The 24,889-nt window shown below is 43.5% G+C and overlaps 3 protein-coding genes across 4 annotated transcripts; 1 reads left to right on the top strand and 2 right to left on the bottom strand.

Annotated features, from left to right (window-relative positions):
- Positions 1–665: 665 nt before the first annotated feature.
- On the top strand, positions 666–8,782 carry LOC133165201 (voltage-dependent calcium channel beta subunit-associated regulatory protein-like). Its single transcript, XM_061294695.1, has 11 exons — positions 666–887; positions 995–1,110; positions 2,770–2,841; positions 4,152–4,297; positions 4,462–4,523; positions 4,594–4,756; positions 4,859–5,039; positions 5,108–5,221; positions 5,298–5,475; positions 5,553–5,754; positions 5,835–8,782. The coding sequence occupies exons 3-11, from the start codon at positions 2,794–2,796 to the stop codon at positions 7,534–7,536; spliced, it is 2,796 nt and encodes a 931-aa protein (XP_061150679.1). The 5' UTR covers positions 666–887; positions 995–1,110; positions 2,770–2,793; the 3' UTR covers positions 7,537–8,782.
- A 1,177-nt stretch (positions 8,783–9,959) lies between these two features.
- On the bottom strand, positions 9,960–19,036 carry stk11 (serine/threonine kinase 11). 2 transcript variants are annotated; one of them, XM_061294573.1, is made up of 11 exons: positions 18,594–19,036; positions 17,081–17,934; positions 15,990–16,073; positions 15,709–15,774; positions 15,346–15,478; positions 15,107–15,243; positions 14,816–14,943; positions 13,501–13,558; positions 13,206–13,399; positions 12,478–12,731; positions 9,960–11,656 (listed from the first exon to the last, which is right to left on the bottom strand). In XM_061294573.1, the coding sequence occupies exons 2-10, from the start codon at positions 17,362–17,364 to the stop codon at positions 12,523–12,525; spliced, it is 1,293 nt and encodes a 430-aa protein (XP_061150557.1). In that variant the 5' UTR covers positions 17,365–17,934; positions 18,594–19,036; the 3' UTR covers positions 9,960–11,656; positions 12,478–12,522. The 2 variants fall into 2 exon arrangements, with proteins under 2 accessions (XP_061150557.1, XP_061150556.1); XM_061294572.1 differs by having other exon boundaries at positions 15,685–15,774; positions 18,594–19,030.
- Positions 19,037–19,285: 249 nt separating this feature from the next.
- Positions 19,286–24,745, bottom strand: sugp1 (SURP and G patch domain containing 1). Its single transcript, XM_061294521.1, has 14 exons — positions 24,588–24,745; positions 23,620–23,788; positions 23,383–23,489; positions 23,030–23,257; positions 22,763–22,886; positions 22,589–22,689; positions 21,875–21,998; positions 21,457–21,779; positions 21,248–21,354; positions 20,948–21,125; positions 20,748–20,854; positions 20,476–20,621; positions 19,944–20,073; positions 19,286–19,859 (listed from the first exon to the last, which is right to left on the bottom strand). Exons 1-14 carry the CDS (start codon positions 24,604–24,606, stop codon positions 19,833–19,835), a joined length of 1,890 nt encoding a protein of 629 aa, XP_061150505.1. The 5' UTR covers positions 24,607–24,745; the 3' UTR covers positions 19,286–19,832.
- Positions 24,746–24,889: the final 144 nt, after the last annotated feature.

Here is a 24,889-nt window from a genome sequence, read left to right as displayed (position 1 = left end):
CTTTATAATTGTTATTTAAAACTATTTGTCACCTTGTTTCAGGTACATCTATTCGGTTGCATACGTTAGGGGATTTCATCTCACGACAGCTTCGTTTTGTGAGTTGCTGTTGCAGTTTTTGAAACGAAACATAATAAGCTGTGTGACAATTTTACAATAAATGCACAGTAAACTGTATTCATTTGATCACTTTTAACAAGCCTACAAAATACCTAAAGTCGATGCTTCATCATTTTGAATGTTTTATATCAACACCAGTTCACTTACTTGCAGACATAGGCCTCAAACTGAAATGTTTTCCCAGTGGGCCCAGCGGAGTCTTGGACCAACTGTGGGGATGGCGTAATGCTGCCACCGTGTGGTATAAAATCAGACTACAACATCGTCTTTACATGATGACGTTCATCACTCCTCTGAATGAACAAAAAAAACCAAAAAAACACACGCACCCAGTTAATTCAGACGTTGCCTTTTTTTTTAAATCTCCCAGTAAAAAATGAGGTAGCGTCTAATTCAACTGCATCACACCATTAATCGATTATAAGACGATGGATAGCAGCAGGATGTGAATGGGAGGGCAGAGGGAGGGGGATGGATTAGGGTGGGGAGGGGTGCATGGGGAGTCTCCACCATCTCGCATCATCATCATCATCATCATCAGTAGAAGCAGCATCGTCAGGGCTGATCACGTGGTACGTCGGAAGCAGGGACGGGCGGGGAGAGTGGGTGTGTCCTATGGCGTGCGCTTTCCATTCATAACTCCGGCTCTTCTCCGAGCTCCCCCTGATTCAAGGATGCAGACGGGGGGCAGGCTGGACCGGAACCTTCGGTCCCCACGGATCAGCCCCGAGCTCACAGAGAACGACCCCCACCACCACCACCACCAGGTAGGCACACAGGCGAGTTGATGATGTGATACTTTATAGTCTGATTACATAAGAACATATTTGACGGTCGTGGATGAGGGCGCTCACCGTGATTTATTTCCACGCAGGCGGGCTGGCAGCAGCGGGGCATGTGGGACGCGGGAGAGTGGATGAGGATGATGAGGCTCTCCGTGTAGTCACAGCCCGGCGGAGGGAAGCGGCTTCAACACCTTCTGTTTAGAACGTAAGATGCAACACACACGAGATATATTTTTGTTGGAACTGAGTGACTGGAGTGTCTGGATAGCACCCACCCAACCCACTTACACGCACAACTGCTGCAAACACAGGAAGCATTGAGTGAGTGTTTCAAAACCTTTAAGGGCGCTGTTATGCCAAACAAAAATGACACCAAAATAATGAGAAATGGATCGCAACAGGTGAATTTGTGGGGTAGTTGTACTTTCTGCCATCTAGTGGAAGAGGATGGAATTTTTCTGCCTGTCACCATATGTCGCTGGCATAGATGAAAAATACTATTGTGACATCTTTTTTTTTTTTTTTTTACAAATGCAATATTTGTTTTGCATGAAATTATGACTTTTACTTAACGTGAAAGAAAAAGTGTGCTGGGTCCTTGCCTAATAATGACTATTCTCTTAAAAATTCTACTTTATTTCCAAAAATATTTCACAAAAATACTTTTTTTATTCTCCTGGAGAAAAACGACTATTTCTGGGATTAGGTTTATTGATGCTTTTTTTTAAAAAATTAAATTCTTAGCTTACTTAAAATTACAAAAAAAACCCCCACAATATTGAGTGCAAATAATGTTTTTTTTTCTCAAATATATATTGAAAAAGTAACATTTCTTCCCATAGAAAACAAGGCATTCTTGTGCATCATTGTGCAAAGCACAATTACATTCCTAAGCACAGAAATGCAAATAACGACTTCTCTAAAAATGTCATTCAGTTCGTCCGACAGACATTATTTTGAAAATTGTGCACCGACTGAGTCATTCATTCTCACAATGGGCGGTAATCTACATCAAAGCCAGCCTATAATTACACTAAGAAACCCTTATGATCTTCTCCAGAAAATTGAAATGACCCACCGATTATGACTCATTACCCACAGTAAGCAGAACGTGTGGTCAGGTGTGTGCGTGCGCAGAGCTCATCATCCTAACAAAGCTACCTTAGCACTGTTGGCATGAGATATTACATAAAATATCATCTGAGTCACATGGCTTGCGAATGTGCAGCAGTGTGCATATGTGTGTGTGTCAGGAATGCTCCCAAGGACTTGACGTGTACATAATGTGAGTGCTTTTGCCTCATTCTGTCTCACAAGCACATCGAAATGTTCCATTGTTCGACGACAAAACCATCTGCGATACAAACAATCTGCACGAGCGTTTTCCAGAACATGAATTTTCAAAAGCGACAGTATCTCCGCAAATTCACTTGTCCGATGCTAATCCTTTACCTTTTACAGCAGGGCGCTCAAAAGCGATAACATTTTTTTGGAACGAGGGAGGGCTTAATCCTCCAAGCCTTCTAAAATAATCAACCATGAGGATGTGTCCAGATTGTGATTGTTGGAAAGCCTTTTATACTAATTATTTGTTGAGCTGGGAATTACTGTCATCAGCGATAACAGCTTTAGAAGAGTGTTGCGGAAAAACTGAAAATCAGTCATTTTTATAATGGCCCTCGGCGTTTATAGCCGCCTGTGCTGGGGATGTTTTTTTTTTTTTTTAAATCTATTTTTATCAGACCGTGTTGACATAATCACCCCAAAATGGTTGTAATCCAATCATCCAGGACTGACTATATATCAATACCAAAGACAGATTTGTTGTTGTTGGATTGTCTCTGACTTTGGTGTTCCTCTGCAGGCTTCGCCCACTCTGACCTGGACCATGAGCAATGATTCGCCTGCTCTGACAAGTCTGACGGAGAACTCTACTGTGAGTAACCCTACGCCGGCAACACAAATGCGTCCAAGTTGAAACACCTTGATGTGTAGTCCAACAAACGTTACATCCTGCATTTCCCTGTAGGCCTTAGATGAATATAGGCCAGGGCTGAATATAAAATAGCGCACGCTTGCTGAGGCATGTATAAGCACAAAGCACATGCATTAGAGGCAGGATATTTAAATTAAAAATAAATAAATACACAGGGCAGCACAGTGCGATAGTGGTTGGCACATCTGCCTCACAGTTCTGAGGGTTCAAATCTCTTCCTGTATGTTCTTACTGTGCTTTTCCACTATTAGGCATTACACATTATAAGCCTTAAAACAACAAAAGCTTGGACCATCCTGCACACTCCCTGTGTTAGCATTAGCATCAGTGCTAACATACACTTAGTGTGCTGTGCTGCACATTCACTACAGGCACAGATATTTCAGCTATTTCTACACAAATGATGGAGCAACACACGCAGACAGGAATGTATTATTGATCCTCTGAGAAAAAGTTTCAGCTCACTCAATTGAGACCATCTGTATGTAGATTATACTGCCCCCAGGTGGCCGAGGCATGCACATCCGAGGAAAGCCACACGAGCGCAATTATCTCACGATTTGATTTTACACTCAATGAAGTGAAATTATACATTTTTCATGTTATTTTGGGAAGACAAGTAGAGCTCAATGGCACTTCCTATATAACTAGGTGACTTTTTCTTTTAAATGCAGACATGATTGAATGTCACTATTGTCACATATATATTGTGTATATTCCACAATGGTGCTTTAAACTTTGCACTGCTTAAATATTCAAGTTGCTCATCCCCAGTAAGATGCAGGAGGGGATTGCTCACGAGCGTCTGCATCCTCCTCCGTTTCCATTTTTAGCCTTTGGAGGCCTCATTTCCCCTACTCATTGAGAAGCGCTTGAAAATTGAATTAAGGGTTTGGCTGACGTTTCGATTAGCGTCTGCGAAGCTCGCTCAGCCAAGATGCTCAGAGTATTCATCAGCGAGAGTGCTATCTCTTTGCACGTGCGAATCTCCCCGGGGATAAGAATCACTGTGAGAAGTTAGCAACTCCTCAGTGTTAATTTAAATTCTTCTCAAAAAAGTCCACAACTTTGCCAAAAATACATTTTTGTCAACCGTTTTCATCCAGGATGCGCACGTGGGTGTCGAGCGCGAAATAGAACAAACGTCCTCATCTTTTTTTGGGAACAAAACGAGAGCGCGGCATCAAGCGCAAGTGCACATGCGCAGTCGCCTACGACTAAAAGCGGTCCCGCTGCTTTTCCCCCACCAGGATGTGCCTCTGTTGGCGGACCAGGTGGAAAACTATGTGCTGCTCTTGGTACTGCTGAGTGTTTTCGCCGGGGGGACGCTGGTACTGCTCTCCCTGCTGCTGCTCTTCTGCCACCGCTGCTGCATGGGTGGGCGACGTTACTCTCGGTGAGCGCTCTACACTTAGTTTGATTCTATCGGGATAACCGGTGAGCATCCGTAGAATCGTTATCAGACTTCTGCAGAACTTGAGCTGATGTGTATCAGTGATGTATAGTGACAGGCAGAACAATTTAAAACGCAAAAACTCAACAGAGATGTGTCCTTTTCAGAGCAAGTGATGACCCTGAGAAGACAAACACGACTTACGTTGACGATTTTCAGCCCACCCAAGGTCAGAGGTCGCACAGTCACCATTTCCGCAATATCCGTCATCGCTTCTCACACTCGGTTGCCTCGATCAGAAATCACCGTTCGACTGGATGAAACGGACGCTCTGTCGGCTTCCAGCTGCCACGACGGGGAGTCCGAGAGGTTCGTTTCCACCATGCTGACGGCTCGCAGGGTCTCCTTCAATGAATCTGCGTTGTACGAACAGGAGAGAATGACAGAGGATAAAGGACGCAGGTGCCAAAGCACAAAAGCAAAATTTTTTAAATCTTACATGGACAATTTTTAATTAAAATTGCGTAATCACTGATTTCAGATGATTTTCCTTTGCATTTTCAGATACACTCTGACTGAGGGGGATTTCCATCACCTGAAAAAAGCTCGGCTGACTCACCTCCATCTGGCGCCGGCCCCGTGCGACCTCAAGATCCTCACCATCATGGAGTGCGACTCAAATGAGAGCAGTTCTGTTAACATTAGCGAAGCTCCGACTCCCAAACTCCCCCTCACTATCTACCAGGTAATTGCGATCCATCGCACCTTAATTGAGCAGGATTTCTGATGGATAATATATTCTTTCCCTGTCAGCCGACTGAGAGAAGAGTGTCTGACTGGTTGGGTCAAAGCCTTAGTGGAGGTCTACCAGGTGACACACATCACTCCATCATCCTGGATCGGATTCCCAGACGGGGCTCGTTGACCGTAGGCATCGGCCATTTGTCTTTCGTCAAGGTTTTTGAACTGAACGTTTTGCCTAAACTTCACTTTCAATCACCAGATGGAGGCTCTTGCGGGCAGAGTAGTTGACCACATGACCACCAGTACTTCTGGGCAGACTTCAGTTTTACAGTTCTTGTCAAAGCTGCGACGCCACACCAGTCTGGAGGGAGCTGGACCTTATTTCAAGAGGTGGAAGTTTGATGGGAGTCACCGGGCCGCCAGTCTCGATGCTAAAGGTTTGTGAAGAAGTGTTATTACGAAACCCCTATTGGGAACTATGAACCGTTCTTAAAAAGTGGGATGGGTCAACCAGGGTCCCCGAAGAGAAGACCCTTCCAGCGGCAGAGAGCTGCGAGTGAAACCACTGACCACACTGAGGAAGATTCTTCTCTTCGAAATGGTGCAACGGGGTCTTTCCCACAAACTCCAAGTCAGACCAGTGGCCTCCAGTCTCTGTCTGCTGAATCTCTGACTCAACCTTCCGAGGATCAAACCACCTCCGTCTTCTTCCACAGGTAACATTACTCAGGTCAAGTCATCCAGTATGATTCGAGAGCAGGTCTTGATTAAATGACCATTTTGTCATTGTGTTCAGGCAAAACCTGGAGACTGTGGTGGGGGAGTTTGCTGGTAACAGCAGGAGTGAAGTACCATCTTGGGAAACAGATGATTGCTCTAACCAGAGACAAAAGAACACCTTAGACAATCAGTCAGGAATAGAGGAAGGATTAAAACCAGATGCGGTCGCAAGGACTGAGAGCGGCAGGGTTGATACGGAACCTCTAGAGGAGGATGACTTGTTTGAAGCCAAAGTTGTTCAGTTAGAAGATTCACCCACGGAAACTGGAGACGGCGTAACGTTGGATCTGAGGCAAAATTGTGAGATGGAAGTCGATGAAGAAGTGATGTTAGGAGTTGACAGCAGACCAAGGGCAGATTCAGGTTCTTCTCTTTCATTTGGGCTTCGGCAGGAGATCTTGGAGGCTCAACCTTCTCTTTACAGAGACATCTGGAGCTTGCGAGCCTCCCTGGAGCAATACGCCTCCTCGGACCAGAGCAGCACCGACAGGGAGTCCATCCGTAGCGATGCCGAAAGCGTCTCGTCACTCGGCTGCGCCGGAGCCCGGACTGGGCAGCTGAGTAGCTGCTTGTCCCAAGACCTGGATGATGAACCTGACGCAGAAGGAGAGGAGGGTGACGTCAGAGGGGCGGCGGGCGGGGCCAGCGAGATGGGAAGTGGCGTCGACGGAGAGGTGGGTACCCGCAAGCTCCTCCAGATGGATAGCGGCTATACCTCCATTGAAACGCCATCCAAGGGGCCGGAGGAGTTGCGCATTTTCGGGACTCCCGCAGCCCCTCGTGGGAAGACAGCCACGGAGAGGAGGTTGTTCTTCACAAGCTCAGGGAGGAAAGGTTCTGTGTGCGAGAGCACTGACACCAGGTTGTTCCAGGAGGAGCTGGAAGACGATTTAACCGAAAGCACAGAGGAGGAACACAAAAGTAGTCTCTCGCTCCACGAACCGTATCCCCTCGTCAAACCCCTTCATCCTCACAAACAAGAAGCTCTGCCACACATATCATCTCAGCTCTTGAAGCCGACCTCTCAGCCCTGCGTCCCTCACCGACCTCGTCTACATCGCCGCGACTACAGCATCGATGAGAAGACGGACGCGCTTTTTAACGAGTTCCTCCGACACGACCCGAGGTTCGACCAGCCAGATTCGCCGTTTCGAACCAGGCACCGCTCCAGAGTACACCTACGGAAGCAGTGGCAAAGACACAAGCAATACAGCGACCCCGGATCGGGGGCCGGGGGTCGCTACTCGCCATCTCTGGAGAGGCAGAGGTTCACCCCGCTCCCGAGAGGTGACAGCGCCAGTTACCCTCTGGACACCAGGTACCACAGCACATTGTCGCGCATCGCCAGCGCGGCAGACGAAGAAGCCAGTGAGATTGCGGCCTGCGAGGAGGCAACCAAAGAGAGCGCGCAGGACGCATCAAGAGACGGAAGCACCTCGGAGATGAGAACCGACGAGACCGCGAGCGGCCAGGACGACGTTCCTTCTTCCGACACAAAAAGCACAAGCCCTCAGCAGCTCCCCGCACGCTGTATGGACCCTCGAGTTGACAACAGGAACAACAACAGCAGCCCGTCCAGCAGCCTGACAGACAAACTGGCAGTGGCGGTGGAGGAGAGGCTCTACGGCGGCCTACGGAGGGCCGAGCTCGCCCAGGGAGGAACCCGGAGCGTGGTCACGGCCTCACACACCGCCTCGCCTGACCACAGCCCCAAGTAACTCTTGTATCCTAGATTTTCATATATGAAAATGTTTGGTCAATTATTCTGACATGTGGCGCATCACAAATACAGTGAACCCTCCCAAAGCTATTTAAAAAAAATAAAAAAACTTAAATCATACTGAAAGACAAACTTGCTTTTAAAGTACAGTTCCTTAATTTTATAGCAAAGCTTACTTGTTTGTCACTCTCAGCTGAAATCCAACACTCCACCAAAGCCTAAAAATTGACATAACTTAATCCACTAGCTTAAGGCTAACAAACCATGTGAAATGTCATAGACAGGCTATTGGAAATTAGCATAAAGTAATTGTAAACTTTCAAACACAGCTCGTGTAACACACCCGAGCAGTAACACTCAAAAAGAGCATCCAACAATACTCACAGGGAAAAAAGAAAAACTGCGATACAGCGAGGGAACATTACATTCTAACCTCACCGATGGCCGCATTTCCTCTCAGACCTGAATCTCCACTGTGATGCCATGTGCTTTGACGCCTCTTTCCTGCTCGACATATTGCACAGAATAACAGAATTTAGCACATCCATCTTTAGAAATATTTTGATACAACTTGTGAGTTTACCGCATGCTACTACTACTAATATTACTGTATGTCAGAAACGGCGTGTCATTGAAAGACTGTATAGTTTTAAACAAGAAATAATTTGTTGCTAAGAGATATCCGTGTCACGATTTCTGTCATGAAAAAAAAACAAAAAAACGATATCCTCCGCAAGTGTCCTTCTTGTATTAGTTTGTGTGAAGGGAGTATTTGACAACAAGGGACTTTTAGACACCACCAATGGTGAAGAGTGTTTTTTTTGCACAATGTTGGATGGATTTTTGTCTTTTCAAAAAAATATTTTTAGAAATATTGGTAGGAAATTCTATGCGGAGCAAGACCAAAACAATTCTGTCCCATTGTGCTTTGGATATTTTCATTACCATTACGGGTCAAAACATTAGGTACACCAGAAAATATTTTTGGGCTATTTTTTTCCTGCTTTATAGATTTTTGGGGAATTTTTTTTACCCCTTCCCCCCCCACTTTTTTCAGATTTCTCTTATCAGATTTTTTTTTAATGGGAGTTTTGAAGGTAATTCCCCTGACTATATAGTTTCAGATGCATCAATTAAAACCAAAATCTTATCATGGAACAAAGTATTCATTTAAGTCTTCCTCAGTTTAAAAATAGTACAATTGTACCTCCAATGTGCAACATTATTCATTTTGTGACCCCCCCCCCCCCCACCCTTCCTTTAAATGGAATAGGCCAGGATCAAACTGCCGCCACCATAAATCTTAACTGTACAGGGATTTCTCGTCATAATAGTCATACGAGTATGAAGATAAGTTGCCCTCTGTATAATAGAATGAAAATCAAGTTAGACTGCCGTAAAGGAGAAGACAAAAAGCGTTTGAATAGCAATACTGTCAACTCGTGGTTTAGAGATATTGCTGCAGTTGCTGCAAAAGTGTGCGTCTGTCCCATGTTGAGCTTTGTATGTACAAATTCACATAGTGGATTAATTGTGGAGGACAAAAACCAGAAAAGATACTTCTCTGGTCTTTTCCATGCTATCATTAATGTAAATGCTATTTAATGATTTTCATTGCTCATACAGTATAAGCGGCCATACTGTTTTCCCATGCCATAATAAATCCAATTTGCAGTTCTATGCTTATCCTCATATATTTGCAAAAACACGTGTGGATGTGCGAATTATGGTGGAAAATGGCAACTCACTCAATGGTGGATGGAGTGATTTTAAACAATTCTGTTTGACCTTGCTGACGTAGAAAGTGCAGCACTCTTCCTCCCTCCCTTCCTTCCCACAGTCGTGACTCACCTGCTCTCTGATGTACTCCCAGAGAGGAGGGAAGGGGCTGATGATAAGCTCTGCTTCCAAATAGGGGGCTGCGGGTGGGGGTGATGCAGGGCCCCTGCCCATGAGATTAGCACAACACAGCTGCTCCGGTGGGCTAGAGAAAGATGAGTGGATGACAGCAGTCGCGCTGGTGTGATGGGATTAGATGTTAGCAGGCATGAAACACTGTCGGACGGTTGCTAAATACAAAATGAAGATGAGAGGACGTCAGGGACATGATTCAGGGTTCCCTCTCACTCGCACGCTCTCATACACAAATAAAATCGTATTTATGAAATGTGCCCGTCTATTAATCTGTGCGGCAGAATATTTTCAATAGTGCGAGTGTGTTCATTTACTGAATTGGGTTGAGTGTATGTGAGCAAACACAAATTTCTCAGCATTTCAGTAGCATGAGCGAGTGGTTAATAAGCTATCATTATTATGAGAGTTGAATATAAGAAAAATCAGAATGAGAGGTCATCCCGAATCAACCTTTGAGAGCCCCAGCCGAAGCACTCCCGATTGAATTTAAAACAAAATTCAACAAAAGACTTTTGGGATCTTTTTATATAAATAATTAAAAAATATTCATTGGAAACACAAAATTAAAAGGGAAAGCAGAACTCCCCTCACAAGACTTCCGTCTGTCCTCTTCCAGCTTTGTACAGCATGCAGGTTGTATGTTGGTGAGGAACATATCACGGGTAGAACTTATTTCAACATTTATTTCATGTCCTTGCTATCCAGCTTTCAATCCACGTACTATTGCACGTATGTATGCTCGTAGTGCTGCCAGTTAAGTGCTCGATGTCAACTAGTAGAATTTAGTCAAAATTAATAGGTACATGTAATTCCCCTATAAGTGCCGAAAAAGAAGTACTTGAACCTCAAGATTGCTTTCAAGGACAACAAATAAATGCTGAAAGAGCTTTCCATTCATATTGAAAAATACATTTCATTTTAATATTCTCGCATCATGATGTACCGATAAGGTTCTGTAAAACCAAAAAGGTAGTCAAAAGCCACTTTTACCGACTCCGCAAATACCTATGTTGAAGGAAAAAAAAAAAATTCCACCTTTAAGAGGGAAGAGTTGTTTTAATGCCGCCCATGTCCACGCCATCCTGGCTGCACCTTCACCAGCCCCACCCCGCTACTCCGGGCTCTGAGTATCTGCTACACAGCGGCAAAGATGAAACATGATTGACGGGTTTGTCAATGGTTCGGTGCAACATTTCGGCCTTCGCCTGAGGGAAGACGGACGGGCATGACGAGGCGGATGTCAGCAGTTTGAGGGAGTGACAACGTGCAAGAGGAAAGTGATCATTTGTCTTGGGAGGAAAGAGTTTTGAAGGTGTCCTGTGTCCTTTCTGGCTGAGATTTCAGTGGGAAACTTTCCATGGGAATTTGCGAGACTACTAAAAAAAAATGTCTGACTTTGCTATTTTTGAGCATGACTGTCCCTCGAGTTGGTGAAAATAGATTTTAGCATGATGCCAATTTTCTTGAGTTATGTAATGTTCACATTCCCACTAGGCAGAATTTGGATAATTCAACTAGGGGCAGCAACTAACGATATTTTTTTAATTTAATAATTAATTTCACTGATTATTAATATTATTTTAGTGGTTCTTAACCTTGTTGGAGGTACCGAACCCCACCAGTTTCATATGCGCATTCACAGAGCCCCTCTTTAGTACAAATTAAAAAAATTCAAATTCAAGACAAGATTTTTTTTTTTCTGGTGCACAAAATGAACTGTGCATGAACATCACCTTGTTCAAAGAACAAAACCAACACAATGCTTGAACTCACAATAAATTACATACCAGGAAATCAGTGTGACTTCTGCGTCATCACGACTTTACACAATAAATAGTGGAGGCTCTGCCGAACCCGAGACCGACCCACCGAACCCCTAGGGTTGGATCGAACCCAGGTTAAGAACCACTGTATTATTTATTTATTTATTTCCATAAGAATTTCCATAATAATTTCACGTAAATTTTCCAACTTGGAATATTAAAAAAAAATCAAAAAAGATTAAGTGCTCTATTTTTAATTCCCATGGAAATTTTACCAGAGCTTTCTGGAGATCGAAATTAAAAATTCCACCCGTTCACAACTCGGAGCACACGTTTCTAAAAAGCCAGATGGTCCACGGAGACACGATGGGCGTCAACTTCAGCAGGTTTCTCTCGCAAGCGTGTCCGCTGCAGACAGACGAGGACTGGGGACAGCTCCACCTAGGAGAAGAAGGGAGACAGGAAATTGACGCACATTCGCACACAACGCTATCATTATGTGACGTGCAACATCTCATCCACGCAAACATCGCGCAGGTGAGTGGTGTCGATTTAGGGGTGAGTCATTGCCTGGAACAATTTACACGCCGCATCTCCTGAGCACTGCAGCCTTGATGAGCAAACCCCTGCTGGGAGTGTATGTCAAGAGTGTGAAAGAGACAACTTCATGATTGTTACAGAAACAACAGAATGTCTTATTTGTTCTTGGCTCGATTCAGGGCACTGAAAGACAACAGCAAATTTCGAACAGTGCTTTGACACCATCTTGGATTGACGCTGAGGTGGAGCTTCATTTAGACAAAGGTAGAGCTTTGCCGCCATCTCGTCACTTACTGGTGGATTTTTGCGACGGCAAATACGTGCTATATGATCATTTTAGGGCCAAACATTTTTTCCCCCCTAGAATTAACATTGCAAAACATTTGAATAAAAAATGTCATTGCTTAAAACTGGGGTGTGGTGCTGCTCTCCCTCATTATAAGGCCTCGAAAGACACGACCCAGCGACAGTGAATCCAGTTGTGATGATGGAAACATTCTGTGCGTTTTCCTGCAGTTTAGTGATGAGTCATAGTAGCACTCGCTGAATATCAATAACAGCTTCTCGCTACACTCCCTGAATGCCCCTTTTTACTCTCCATCTGCATGATAACGTGTTTTTATCTCCACTATAGCTTCTTCTTTAAACTTGAATTTTTTACAATTTCAAAGAAGCCTCAGGACCGGGGTACTCCCATTTCTTTATATGCAGTCCTCACTCACCAGATGGGCTGCTGCCAACAGAGACTGAAGAGGAGGAGTGGAGCGTCATTGCTGCTTGCAGGTGGAGAGCTTGCGGATCTTGCTCGCCGTGGAGACCCCTTTGCGCGAGGGGTTGGACGAGGACGAAGATCGTCGTTCGCTTTTGGCCTTGCTGTTCAGAGAGCCCGCCTCGGTTCCGTTCACGCAAAAAGGCTTGGCCGTAGGCGGGCTGTAGTCCTCGTGCTCCAGTTCGTGATCGTCTTCGGCCACTTGTCCTAAAAGTTGGAGATGGTGACCAGAAATTTCTCAAAAATGATCGTTGTTTATTTCCACATATGTAAGCTACTTAAAGCACATGTACTGGAGGGGTAGCATTGCTCTCCGCACGTGGGAGTGAATCGTAGAAAACCATTCACACTCCCAACACCAGAACCATCTCCAATGGACTCTATTTATAGAACACTTCATTCACACTCTGCAGCGCCAATTGGACCTAAGTGGGGCACCACTTGGAGATGCCTGGCCAGCGCAGACGACTTGCATTTATCATTTCAGGCTGTTGCCTAGCAACTGATATAGGTTGTGGATTCTGCTTTTTTCCCCCCCCAAAAAAAAAGATGGCAACTCTGGGACATGGTCAATATAGTCATTATCATCATCAAAGCACACCTATCAACTTGGAGCACATCCATTTTTTCCCCCCCTATAGCGAAAGCTCATCTGTACGAGTCCCTCGAGAGAACACAAACCTGGCATTGTAAAATCCTGAGTGTAGATGAATTCGTCTTCTCCGTCATAAAGCTCGTCATCGTCGTCTTCAGTGTAGCCGTGGAGGTCCTCCAAGTAGGGCACCACCGTCATACTGCGCCAAGGGTCTCGGCTCTCTGCGCTGGCGGGGATGGGCACGGGGAGCTCCGTCGGTGGGTGTTTCTTACGCACCCAGCTGGTGGGAATACATCCAAGCGGTATGTCAATGACATTGAGTGAAGGCTAAGATTCTACTTCAGAATGACATTCAAGGAATATGACAAATGAACCACTTACTTGTGTTGTCTTATATTTTGTATGGAAAACCTCTTTCCAGGGTCATACTCGAGCATTCCTGAAAACATAAAAAAAAAAGGGACCACTTGAATCACAAGCTCAAAACAGCGTGCTTTTCTTTGTCATTTGCTATTGTTTGATCAAAACCAAATTTAACGTGATAGCGAGTGAATTGGGAGTGCACGGAGTCGACAAAGATTTATGAACTTAGCAGTGAAACGATCCATCTGGGATTTTTGTCAAAGCAAACTGATCCACTGTGACTGACAATGTACTTTTTGGGCCCTTATGTGGGCTGAATGCGTCAAAAGCTAAATGTCAGCATGATGAGACAGCAAGTGATGTGGAGCAGGCACAGGCCTAATAATAACGGAACCATCTCCCTGCAGCGCTGATCATAGCTTATTGTGGACAATGTAATATTTACGGGCCAGCTATCTCTGGGATGATGCATCAGACACACACACGTCACGCTCTGAGGGACAGAAGGACTCATGATATCATGACGGTTGAACTCCTCCACTCTATTCAGTGTTGGGCTGTAAATTCAACAGCCATTGATCAAAGCAACAAAATCAGATCATTTCACTTGCTGAATCAAACTCCCCCACGGAGGCATTCATGAATGGGGGAGAACATGCCCATAAAAGGAAAAGCTGCAGACAAGTCGCAACTTTTCTTCTTCAACGTAAAAAAAAAAAAAAAAGCAAACAGATTCATCAAGTCTTGCCGCCTCTTTTTCAAGATTTCACAGGCAGTTAGTTTGCTTTGACGTAAAACCAATACGAGAATGCACATAAAAGACTCTTGACTCCTTTTGTTTCAAAAAGGGGCTTTGGAGCAGCCTGCTGAAGTGTTTAGTATTCTGCTGAGCGCTCCAGATCAATAGAAATGACGTTAGCGGCTGAAGGGGTTTCTACCACACATGGAAGGAGGGGGTTCCCAATGACTTCTAATGTCATAGCACCACCATCTGGACACACTGATAAAGGACACCAGTGCAGCTTCACTGCAGTGTGCTTTTCCTGTGCATTCTCATCTGCTTCTCTGCATAACAAATCCTGATTCCTCCGATTTTATTTCCTCTGCTACGAAATGTGCTCTAGAAATAAACCATTTAAAACCCTTTCTGATTTCGCCTGGCTAAAAATGCATATTTGGATAAACCTAGTTTGTTCAAAATTGATCTGGAGGCTGTCGGCATCAAAGCGTCATTTTCATCTTTTCAACTGCTTTTGACAGCATGGGCAAAAAAAACAACTGTTTTCTTGCACTTGAAAAGCCATCAAGAGCAGTCCATGGATTCGACACTCACCTCGCAGCAGGTCTGAGAGGAGCGGTCCGCACTCCTCAGGAATAGTAAATTCTCCTTTGCCGATGTTCTCAAATAGCTTATAGATGTTGTCCCCCTCAAACGGATAAAGACTCGTAGTAATGTTGTATCTGGATGGAGGCAAGCATGCGAATCGTTACGTGAGCTTCGAATCATTTGCTCTGATGCTACAGCTGGATTTTTTTTTAATTTGATTATTCTAGTGATAATCAGATTTGAAAAAAATCATGGTGTGCACAATTCAAAAATGTAATAAACGCCGTGCCTACTTACAGTGTTACTCCCGCAGACCAAATGTCCACTTTAAACCCTGAAAATGTATCCAGGCCGTTGGCAATCTCTGGCGGCTGAAAGGCCGGAGAGCCCTGACTCGTTCGACACGTGTCGTCCTCGGCAAAAGGGTGCAGGGCCTGCGAAGCGTGGTAAACCTCAGCACGTACGTATTCCAACTCCATCCGTCCAATTTCTTTTGATTTCACAAAAATGAGATCCATTTATACGTGTAGGCTTACCTCAGCTACACCCAGATCCGAGATTTTAAGTGCCCCATCTGTGGTCAACAGCAGATTGCCTGGTTTAATGTCTTTGTGAACAATTCCCTGGCTGTGCAAATATTCAAGGCCGTCTAAGAGTTGGCAAAAGTACCTGCGCAAAACAAAAAAAAGTTTGTGAGCGAGTGTGCTAGACAACAATCAAGTGATTACACATTCATGCAATCAACCGGCAGTTATTTGAAAAAGACCGGCCAGGATCTAAATTTAAACCTGGAGCTATTGTTGCAAAGAGTCTATAAATAAAATATATACAGGGGAAACAAAGAAGGGGGTGGGGGGGGGACACCAAAGACATACCCGTGAGCTTGAAATATAGGAAACCTTTTTTCCGGGACGCTGTCCAGCATTTCTTGCATCCCGCACACGCAATACTCCATCACCATATACGTAAGTCAAAGGTCAAGGGCATTCAAAACGTTCAAAGAAAAATACACTTACTGGTCACAATTTAATGAATTAAAATGTATGGCTTGTCAAAGATAATATTAACACAGTGTCAGAGAGTTATTGAATCCAAAATACGTTTATTAATGCGGCTCATTTTTTCATTCGCTATTCATTGACGTTCATAAAAACAAGCGCAACTAAAACCACAAGGATATATTTTTTGCTTCTCCTCATTATAGAGAACGTCCACCAATTGAATCACATTCTTGTGTTGGAGTCTTCTTAGCAGCTGAATCTCCCTGTGCAAAAAGACACAGACCACATGGAAATGATTCATCAAGGGCTTTTTCGATGCTTTCCACACGCTTATGAACCCTTAAAACCAAAACCCCAGGCAAGCTCAACATTCATCACCGAGTTGTGACGGTTCACAATACAGTGAACTCGCAGGTGGTAAAGACAAGCCTTGCTGTGAACGGTAAAAAAAAAAAATCTGCAAACAATTTACACCCTTCTAAAAAGAATTTAGAAAAGCACAAAAATGACAACAGAATAAAAAGTCCTCAAGTCTTTTAGTACCATTCAACTGTAACCTAAAACCGGGGCAGTTGGGCCCGTAGGATGCAGAACTGATTCGTTAACCACGCCATCTTTGAAGACTTGCTTGCCTTTCGTGAACTCATGCAACTGCTCCCTAATGCTTCCTCTATAATTAGCGCAGGCTGCAGTGATATTTAATGGTGTATGGTGTGATTAAATCCTCCAGTATTCTGCAAAAAAAAAAAAAAAAGGAACCTGAAAAATGCTGAATCAGAGGGCAGAATCGGGTGAGGGAAGACAAATCATTAATAATTAATTAATAACTGCAACGTTTGCTTGACATCGCAGTTTCATCTACGCGTCAGAAAGAAGGAAACGGTTCCAAAAAAAATCTCGGCACGCCGAAAAGAAAGCTGGCATAAGTGATACGACTTCAGTCAGCGTATTGAAAAAAACACCGGACCACTCTAATGCCGTAAAGCATATATATATAGGCAAAAAAAAATCCCCTGTGAACAGAATACTTAAAAAGTATGTTGTAATACGTTTAAGTGTGTTTTATTAGGGAAATGAGGTGGGAAAATAAGCAGCCCAAAATGTAAGGTTTTAAAAGGAAGGAAGTCACACGGGACCACTTTCCTCCAGGCTCACCAGCTTATTTCCACACAAAGTACTCGGACTGGAAATTATTTGTGTCGCTCCGGCCAGAGAAAACATTTTTTGCATGCATTATTCAAGCGCAAAAACAAGATGGAAGGACACTCACTTTTTCACATTGGCTTCTCCGTTGGGAATCCTCCTTAGCTTCTTCTTTTTCAGTATCTTGACAGCCCTGCGGCAGAGGGTTTCAGAGTCCAGCATCTCTTTCACTTTGCCATATGATCCCTCCCCCAGCAGGTCCCCCATCAAGTACTTCCCTATCAACTTCGCTCTCTTCCTGCGCGGCTGATAAATCACCTCAGTAGAATCGATGCGGTGAATGAATGTGTCCATCTCCATCAGTTCGTTTTCATTCAGGTAGTTCAGGTGATGTATCTCCCCGGTACTCATGACTGATCCACAGAGTGAGCCTCGTGTGCAAACTACTTGGAAACAAATCTTTCTGGTGGTGGAGAGTAATCCACTGTTAACCTCTTGGCCCAAAAATAAGAGGGCCGAGAAATACTGAAGATGAGAGAGGGAGACCTCAGGTTGAGGTAGGGATCAGTCTAGATTTGTAAACATTATTGTTCTTTTTTTTTTTTTTATAAAAAGCTGCACACTGAGGTGAAAGTGTATTAGGTCCACTATGTTAGTGTTTTATCATGTGCCTTTTGTTTGAGACAAGTGCACTTCAACAAAAATATATTTATTTTTCTTCCCCCCACTTAATTAATTTGATTCACCCTTATGTAGGGGCCACCAGCCCTGGTTTAAGGCCATGTTGCACAGTTCTGTCAAGGATCCATGCTGAATAAATAATATTGGCAGCCACATGTAAACTTGGACTGTATCCAAACCCACTTCCACTGCTTATTTCATGCAGCAGTGTTAGCTGGGCTTCAGCGGAAAGACCAAGCCGTCCGAAAGTGTGCTCCTCCCGGCTTCAGGTGGCCTCCATTCCACCACGGTGCAGGCTGCCTTAAAAAACAACAACAAAAACAAAACAAGGGTCATTTAAACATGAATGAAACTGCACATTTCTGAACTAATATCACTCCATTGGGAGCCAATCAAAAAATTGGATAGACCGACTTTTTTCCCCACATAATAATGACATTATTACAAAACACTTAAATTGGAGCGTTTAACATAAAATAAAATGATATAGCAATGACAAATATTATGCTGAACTAATAGCTAGCCAGAATGCTAACGTAGCCTTGAATGAACTAGCCTGCTGTATCACACATTTAATATTATTTTCAGGGTGCACATTCAACAAAACATGTGGCATAGTCCACAAAGTTTCCAAATATATATATTTTTACTATGAAGTACAAAAAGCGAGCATGGATTTGGATGCGTAAAAACGTCGTCACGCATGTAAAGCTAGCGGCGAAATGCAGCTCTTGCTAGCTATCATTGACACTACAAACGTCAAGCCAAGCGCTTTTTATTTACCGGTAATGGTGGAAGAATTAAATGAAACTGTCGGTGTGTTTATCGTTATCTTAAACCAGAACATGCACTGACGAAGGGAGCATCATCCAGACAAATCCAGCTCACAGGGGTTGCGTCCAAGTCCCGATGTAAACTGCTAGCTAGCTAGTTCATTGCCAAGTTGCGGGAAAACTCACCTAAAATCCTGGTGTGTCTTTGCTTGGTCCCAGTCTTTATTCGTTTCTTGAATGTCGGTCTTCAGAATAAAAATGATGTAAATCGAACCAAGTTGCATATCATTTCTTTCCTTTTTTTTGTTGTTTTGTTCGCACTCTTCGTATTACTCGCCAGTCAGGTCGTCGCCATCTTGTTTACCTCCCCCCTAAACTCGAGTCAACTCGCACCGACAGTCAGCGCGTTACTGCGTCAAATCAAAGTTTGCAAAAATGCAAAGTCCAAGCGCGACAAGCAAACTTTCAGACAAAACATTATTTTTACATTCAGAACAGAATGACTTTTTGGAAACAACACCAGTGTGTATCCTTCATGATGGCGTGCAGACATTTGCAAATTATGAGCCGGTTTAAAAAATAAATAAATAACGTTATTCACCTTACAGGGGAAACACACACACAAGCAAAGCAAGCCCCCCACTTACTGATGCATTGGCCGATTCTAGAGTGACTTTTCCTTGGCTAGAGTTAAGAGTTATAATTATCTCAAGTAAGCCCCTTGGAGAATGGCATAGTGGAGGTCTGATTTCACTTATCTGTCACCTTTCTCGCAACAAGGCTCCCCCAAACTGCAATCATTTATCTTCATTACCAGGGAAGAGTAAAAATGTTGACATCATGTAATTAAAGCAGACAAGGATTAGGGACCAGAGAACTTTGAAATTGTAGTCTCACCGAAGGGCGTCTTTATTTTATGTGTAATACGGTACAGTTATTGTGATACAGAAGCAGTTGGGATATTCAAACCTGAATGAAAGCTAATATTTAGTACAGTGGTTCTTAACCTCGGTTCGATCGAACCCTAGGGGTTTGGTGAGTCGGTCTGAGGCCTTTGGCGGAGGTCCGAACATACCTGATTTATTGTGTCACACTGTATTTTTTTTTCTTTCTTTGAGCAAGGTGATACACAGCTCATTTTGTGCACCAGTAATAAATATTGATGTGTTGAATTAAAAAAATAAAATAAAAAATCACTATAGAGTGATTCGGTGAATGCGCATATAATACTGGTGGGGTTCGGTACCTCCAACAAGGTTAAGAACCACTGATTTAGGGGGAATCTTGCAGGTAGTCATCCTTGTTATCCTGTTAACACACACACACACGGGCAAAAAAATCCATTCCTATTGTGCAATGAAATCCAATTTTAGAAGTGAGTTGAGTTTTCGGCTTCCTTTAATTTCCATAAGCAGCTGTTTTCTGTCAGTAATATGGTCTCCGTGGATTATTCTGCGAAAAGAAACCTTTGAATAAATTCCGTGGTCATGACTACCTACAGTTGTTATGCTGCATAAAGAGCAGATGTGAGGTTACCAGTGGATTAGGTCTAAAGCGGTAGGCCAGCATCATCCTCTTTCGGAAGGCGTCATACTCATCGTCGCTTCTCGACAGCTCAGCTGGACGTTCAACGCCGAACCCTGCGCCGTTCGACGCTGTGGTGCCCCTGCAACCGGACACGTATGAACTTTGAGTCAGTTTGACCGTCAATAATTACCCAACCAGTCCAAAAATAAAACGTCCTAAACAACTGGGTTCTACAGTGATAATAAGGCCGGCTCGAATGAAAATATTAGCTGTTGCGTAAATGCAGTTGAGTCTGAGATTACAAATACTTCAAAAGTGGTGAAAAAAAGAAAACCATTTTACAAGCACATTTAACTGTGAGAAAACAAAACTGTTTTGCACTCACAGAAAAATGAATTCAATGCCGTGGAATAAACTGAAATGGGTTGTGACATAATCAATATTTCTTTTGTCTATTCGGGATGACACAGTAACGCAAGTCCGTTCAACTCAGCAAACAGAAAAGACAAAAGGACCCACGACTGTATCGCTAAATACGCACTTGTTGACAGGAGCCTTGATGCCCTGTCCGTCACTGCCGAGACCTTCGCCTTCCTTCCAGCCCATCTTCATCAGCATACGGAAACCAAGATTCTCCACCGTCAATTTAAACTCTTTGTATTCAGAGTAATCTGGGTCCCGCCCCTCCTGCAAAGGAATAAATAACGCCATTTTAATTTTCCTTACAAAAGGACAAAAAAGTAAACAAGTTAGAGAGAAGACAAATATGTTCATATTCAAAAAATAATTGAGATAATTCCAACAACAGCTAACCTTGAGTGCTTTAAAAGTCTCCATAAACTTCTCCAGCTCCTCAGGAGGCAAGAAGTCTCCAATGAAATGTTTTCCTTTGCCCATATCTGTCAGAGATTCTGCCCACTCTGAGAAAATCAGCGAAACAAAGAAACAGCGTTACTCCGAATAGAATAAGGATTGGAAGATAAACGCTGCCTTTTCATTCTTGTCAGCCTTACCTCGCGTCTTCTCCATTTCCATTTTTCGAAGCCGATGCTCCCAGGTGCCGGCATCCTGGTCCACCTCTTCGTCACTGTCGTACTCGTGTTGGTGGTCTTTAATGGCCTTCTCCCACATCTGCTGCATCTCGGCCATTGCGCGCTTGTGCTTCATGATCATGTCGTACATCTCCTGCATCTACAAAGTGTGTGTAGGGGGTGGCATTTAATTAAAGTATAAATCAGGAGTGACATTTTTTTTTTCCTTCTGGCTAAAGTGCTTTCTTCATTTTCACCAAGTGTGTACCAACAACTATGTACCTCTTGTTGCTCTTTGATTTGTCTCTTCTGGTCATCAGACAGCTCCGTCACACCGACAAGACCGGCGGGCTTCCCCTTCTTATAACCAAGACCTTGAAGATCCTGAGCTAAAACAGAACCGTCATATTAATTTCAGAGAGCCCGCACCATTACGCCCCAGACGCCGCTTATGGGTTTTCCGGTATGTTCTAACTAGTCATGGTAAGTACCTGATAGAGATGGTACGTTGGTGTCTTGAACGCCAAGCTCTTGGGGGACAACGATGGGTGGAATGGGAAGGTCCACTTTGTCATCTTCAGACCCCCATCTACTTTTCCTCTTGCGTTTGACAGACGGCGTGTCTTCCACCTGACTGTGCGCTTGAGATGCCGGAGAGAACGCAACCTGGGGTCGTGGAGGAGCGGCTGGTCTCTGCTGCTCTGTCCTGGACTCCGTCGGCGGAGGTGAGGAAGTCCTCGAGGCTGCGGCACGATACTCCCGTAGCTTCTCTTTGTAGTAACGGTTGGCTGGGTTTTGGTGGTCAAATAAAAAACTGGGATGGGGGGGGGATTTATAAAAGAAAAAAAAAAAAAAAGCATGTGAGCTCGAAAGACTTTCAAGTTTAAAGTTGATTAGAAAGAACCTGACCTGAAGATGGGGTTGTCACGGTTACGCTCGATGGCGATGCTTTCCACCTCCGGGCCACCCTCAGCCACAAACCTGGCCAGCTTCTCGGCCACTTGCTGGGTTTCCGCGTCCACTGGGGGGGAGACTTTAAGCAGTCTATCAGTACGGGGGCTCAAATGACACTCTATTACTGTACCATACTCAACTGGCATCATACATCACCAGTCTAGAGCTAATGGGGGATAAAAAAAGAGGAAGGAGGAGCAACGAAAACAGCACTGGTGAATGGGTAATTGGGTTGATGAAACACTTGTTGCAGCAATGTCAACAAAAACTTTATATTGACACAATCTAGGTGCCATTTAACTTTTCTCTTTGTTGTCACTATCAAGTTTTAAAATGACTCATTTGGAATTGTGTTCAGAAAATTACATTGTTCGTTAGAAAATTAAAAAAACAACAAGCTTAAAACTAGAAAATTAAACGACAAGCATTGCGCCATTAACCACCACACCAAAACCAAAAAATTGTCGGAATACAAAACGTTCGATTCTTTTTGTGGAATCTGGGAACCATAGTCCGATAGATGTACAGCTACTTGCAATGCGCAAGCAAAGCTCTAAATATGAAACAAAACACAAATCACAAGAGAACTAGGTTCAACCCACAACGGTGCCTTGAATTTTTTTCCGTGACAAAATTCAGTTTCTAAAAAGAAAACAATCGAGGCCTTACCATTAACTGAAGTGTTATTAGGCGCTGGAGCATTCCTTCTTAATTCGGCAAGTTTCTTTTTGTAGTAGAGGTACTCCATACAGTTTCTATCATGCAAAAAACTAGAAACACAGAAGATCAAATATTGGATGACTTTTATGCACCTGGAGGAACAAAGCCGACCTTCAGACTTACGAGAAAACAGGATCATCCTTATAGTCCTCCTTGGCCCTCCTCTCCAGTTCGGGTCCTCCCTCCGCCACAAAAGAGGCCATCTTGTTGATAATCAGTCTGGTCTCTGGGTCCTCTGGGGGAGAAACTTTAAGCAGGCTATCAGTACATTTACTCTTTGGTCACCAGTCTTAAGCCAAGTGTGCCCTGGGAGCAGATAAGGAATGACCCAAAACATCTGAGCTGTTTTGTTGTCCAGAGCTACACCGAAACACACGTGCCTTGATTTACCTTTCATATTTAAAAATTCTGAGGAATCAATTTCATCGTCTTCGTCTTCTGGGGAACAAAACACACTTGGCCTCGGGCTGAGAATGGGATTCTTCTTGGACTGCGAATAGTTCTTGAATTGGCTGAGCATGCTGCCGACGCCAGGTCGCTTGGCAACCAAAATGCTTTTCTTTTGCAATGCGTTTCCTCCCAGGGAAGATGATTGACTTTTGCTGTCACTGGCGGAATCTATCAATGAAAAAATGTCAATTAATAAAACAATTAAAGCAACACTTTGGTGAACTGAACACTAGGAGGTACATTTGTTTTAAAAATATGCATTATGCTACCAATTATTGGTTTGTGGTACTAACCAGAGACGTTATTAGGCGTCTTCTTCTGCATCATCATAAACTGCTGTAAGAAGCTGCCATCGTTTATAAACTTGTTGGAGGAGGGTCCTTGCGTAGTGGGGGAATCACTGGGTTCAAAAGAGATGAAATGATTCATTTATCTTACCATCAATACAATAGACTGCATACCAACTGACATTAATGCAATAAAAAAACAATAATTGCTTATTGTTATAGGTTAATATTACATGTGTTTACCTTGCGGGTAGACATTTATTTGGGGTTTGTGCATCAATTTTGGCTTGCTCTGCCAATTTGGCTTCGATTTCCTTCTTTTTCTCAGCTATTAGTTGCTCTTGGCGGATAATGTTTAAGTTCATCTTCTGCTTCTGTGGTTGTGCATTCTTGTTTTTCCATCCTCCTCTTCCTAAAAGGGCAGCAGGGGGAAAAGACGATTATGAATCTCAAAGTCAAAGTCAGCATTATTGTTATATATGTATATCTTTGAAGACATTTCAAAGCCATTTCTGACGATAATACAACACCATGTACTTAGCACGTTGCAACTGACTTTGCTTCATATGCATCACGACCCTGGGGAAAGCACGCGATTTTTTTTTTCCAATTCCTCCGTAAAAGGTGCATTTTCGTTTCGGCATTGCCTCCACTCGCTAGCAAGCACTCGCCTACTTATTTCTCATGCACACACTCAATCAGCAAAGTGGCTAGATTTGAGGAGAATTTTATTTGTGAACGATTACAGGGAAAACTGGAATAGAGTTAAATGGAACGGAGTGGCAATTCTATTGACATTGTACATGTAAGGCAGTCGAACAAAATCCTGGACAGTTTTTGAAATTCCCCTCGGGACAGATTTTTGGGGCTGAAAAGTAGGACATGTCGGGGGAAAAGAGGACGTCTGATCACACTACATTTGACTTAAAATGCCCGATTCCACAAATTTTCTTCTACCCATCTATAAATCGGATCCAACGAAAGGACCAAGAGATTCATTAAGCCCTCGTGGTTTATTACATTTGGGTATTAATACATTCTGAAGTCATACTTTTGTATCTTGCTACTACTCGTCGCATGCTACATACGGTCAGCTAATACTGCGGTCGTTTTGAGTCGTTACATGATGCTAACTGAATGCTAACAGGAACTAGTAGTGATTGAAACTACATTCAAACATGAAACGTTTTACCGAATAGTTATGAATGTACCTGAATCACTCGACTCCATTGTCGTAGCAGGAAGCTAATTTAATTTTACAAACAACGTTAACAGACAATACGAAAATGTTGTGCCGATGCTAGGCTGAATGGATTACTTCACTTACTAATTTAGGAAAGTAAACAAGAACACTATTTCCGGTATAGTGTTTTTTCAGAATAAAAGCGCATTACACAGTACGTATTTCAAGGATTTGGACGTGCGTTTTCTTCTAAGTTTTTTTCAATACATATAATTGAACAATACGAAAATTAATAAAAATGGCTTTTGTCAGAGTAAAAACAAACGGGTT

The sequence above is a fragment of the Syngnathus typhle genome, linkage group LG13, assembly GCF_033458585.1.
Source record: "Syngnathus typhle isolate RoL2023-S1 ecotype Sweden linkage group LG13, RoL_Styp_1.0, whole genome shotgun sequence".
NCBI lineage: Eukaryota > Metazoa > Chordata > Actinopteri > Syngnathiformes > Syngnathidae > Syngnathus > Syngnathus typhle.
The sequence above is the reverse complement of the archived record's forward strand: the minus strand, read 5'-3'. Positions and strand labels throughout refer to the sequence as shown.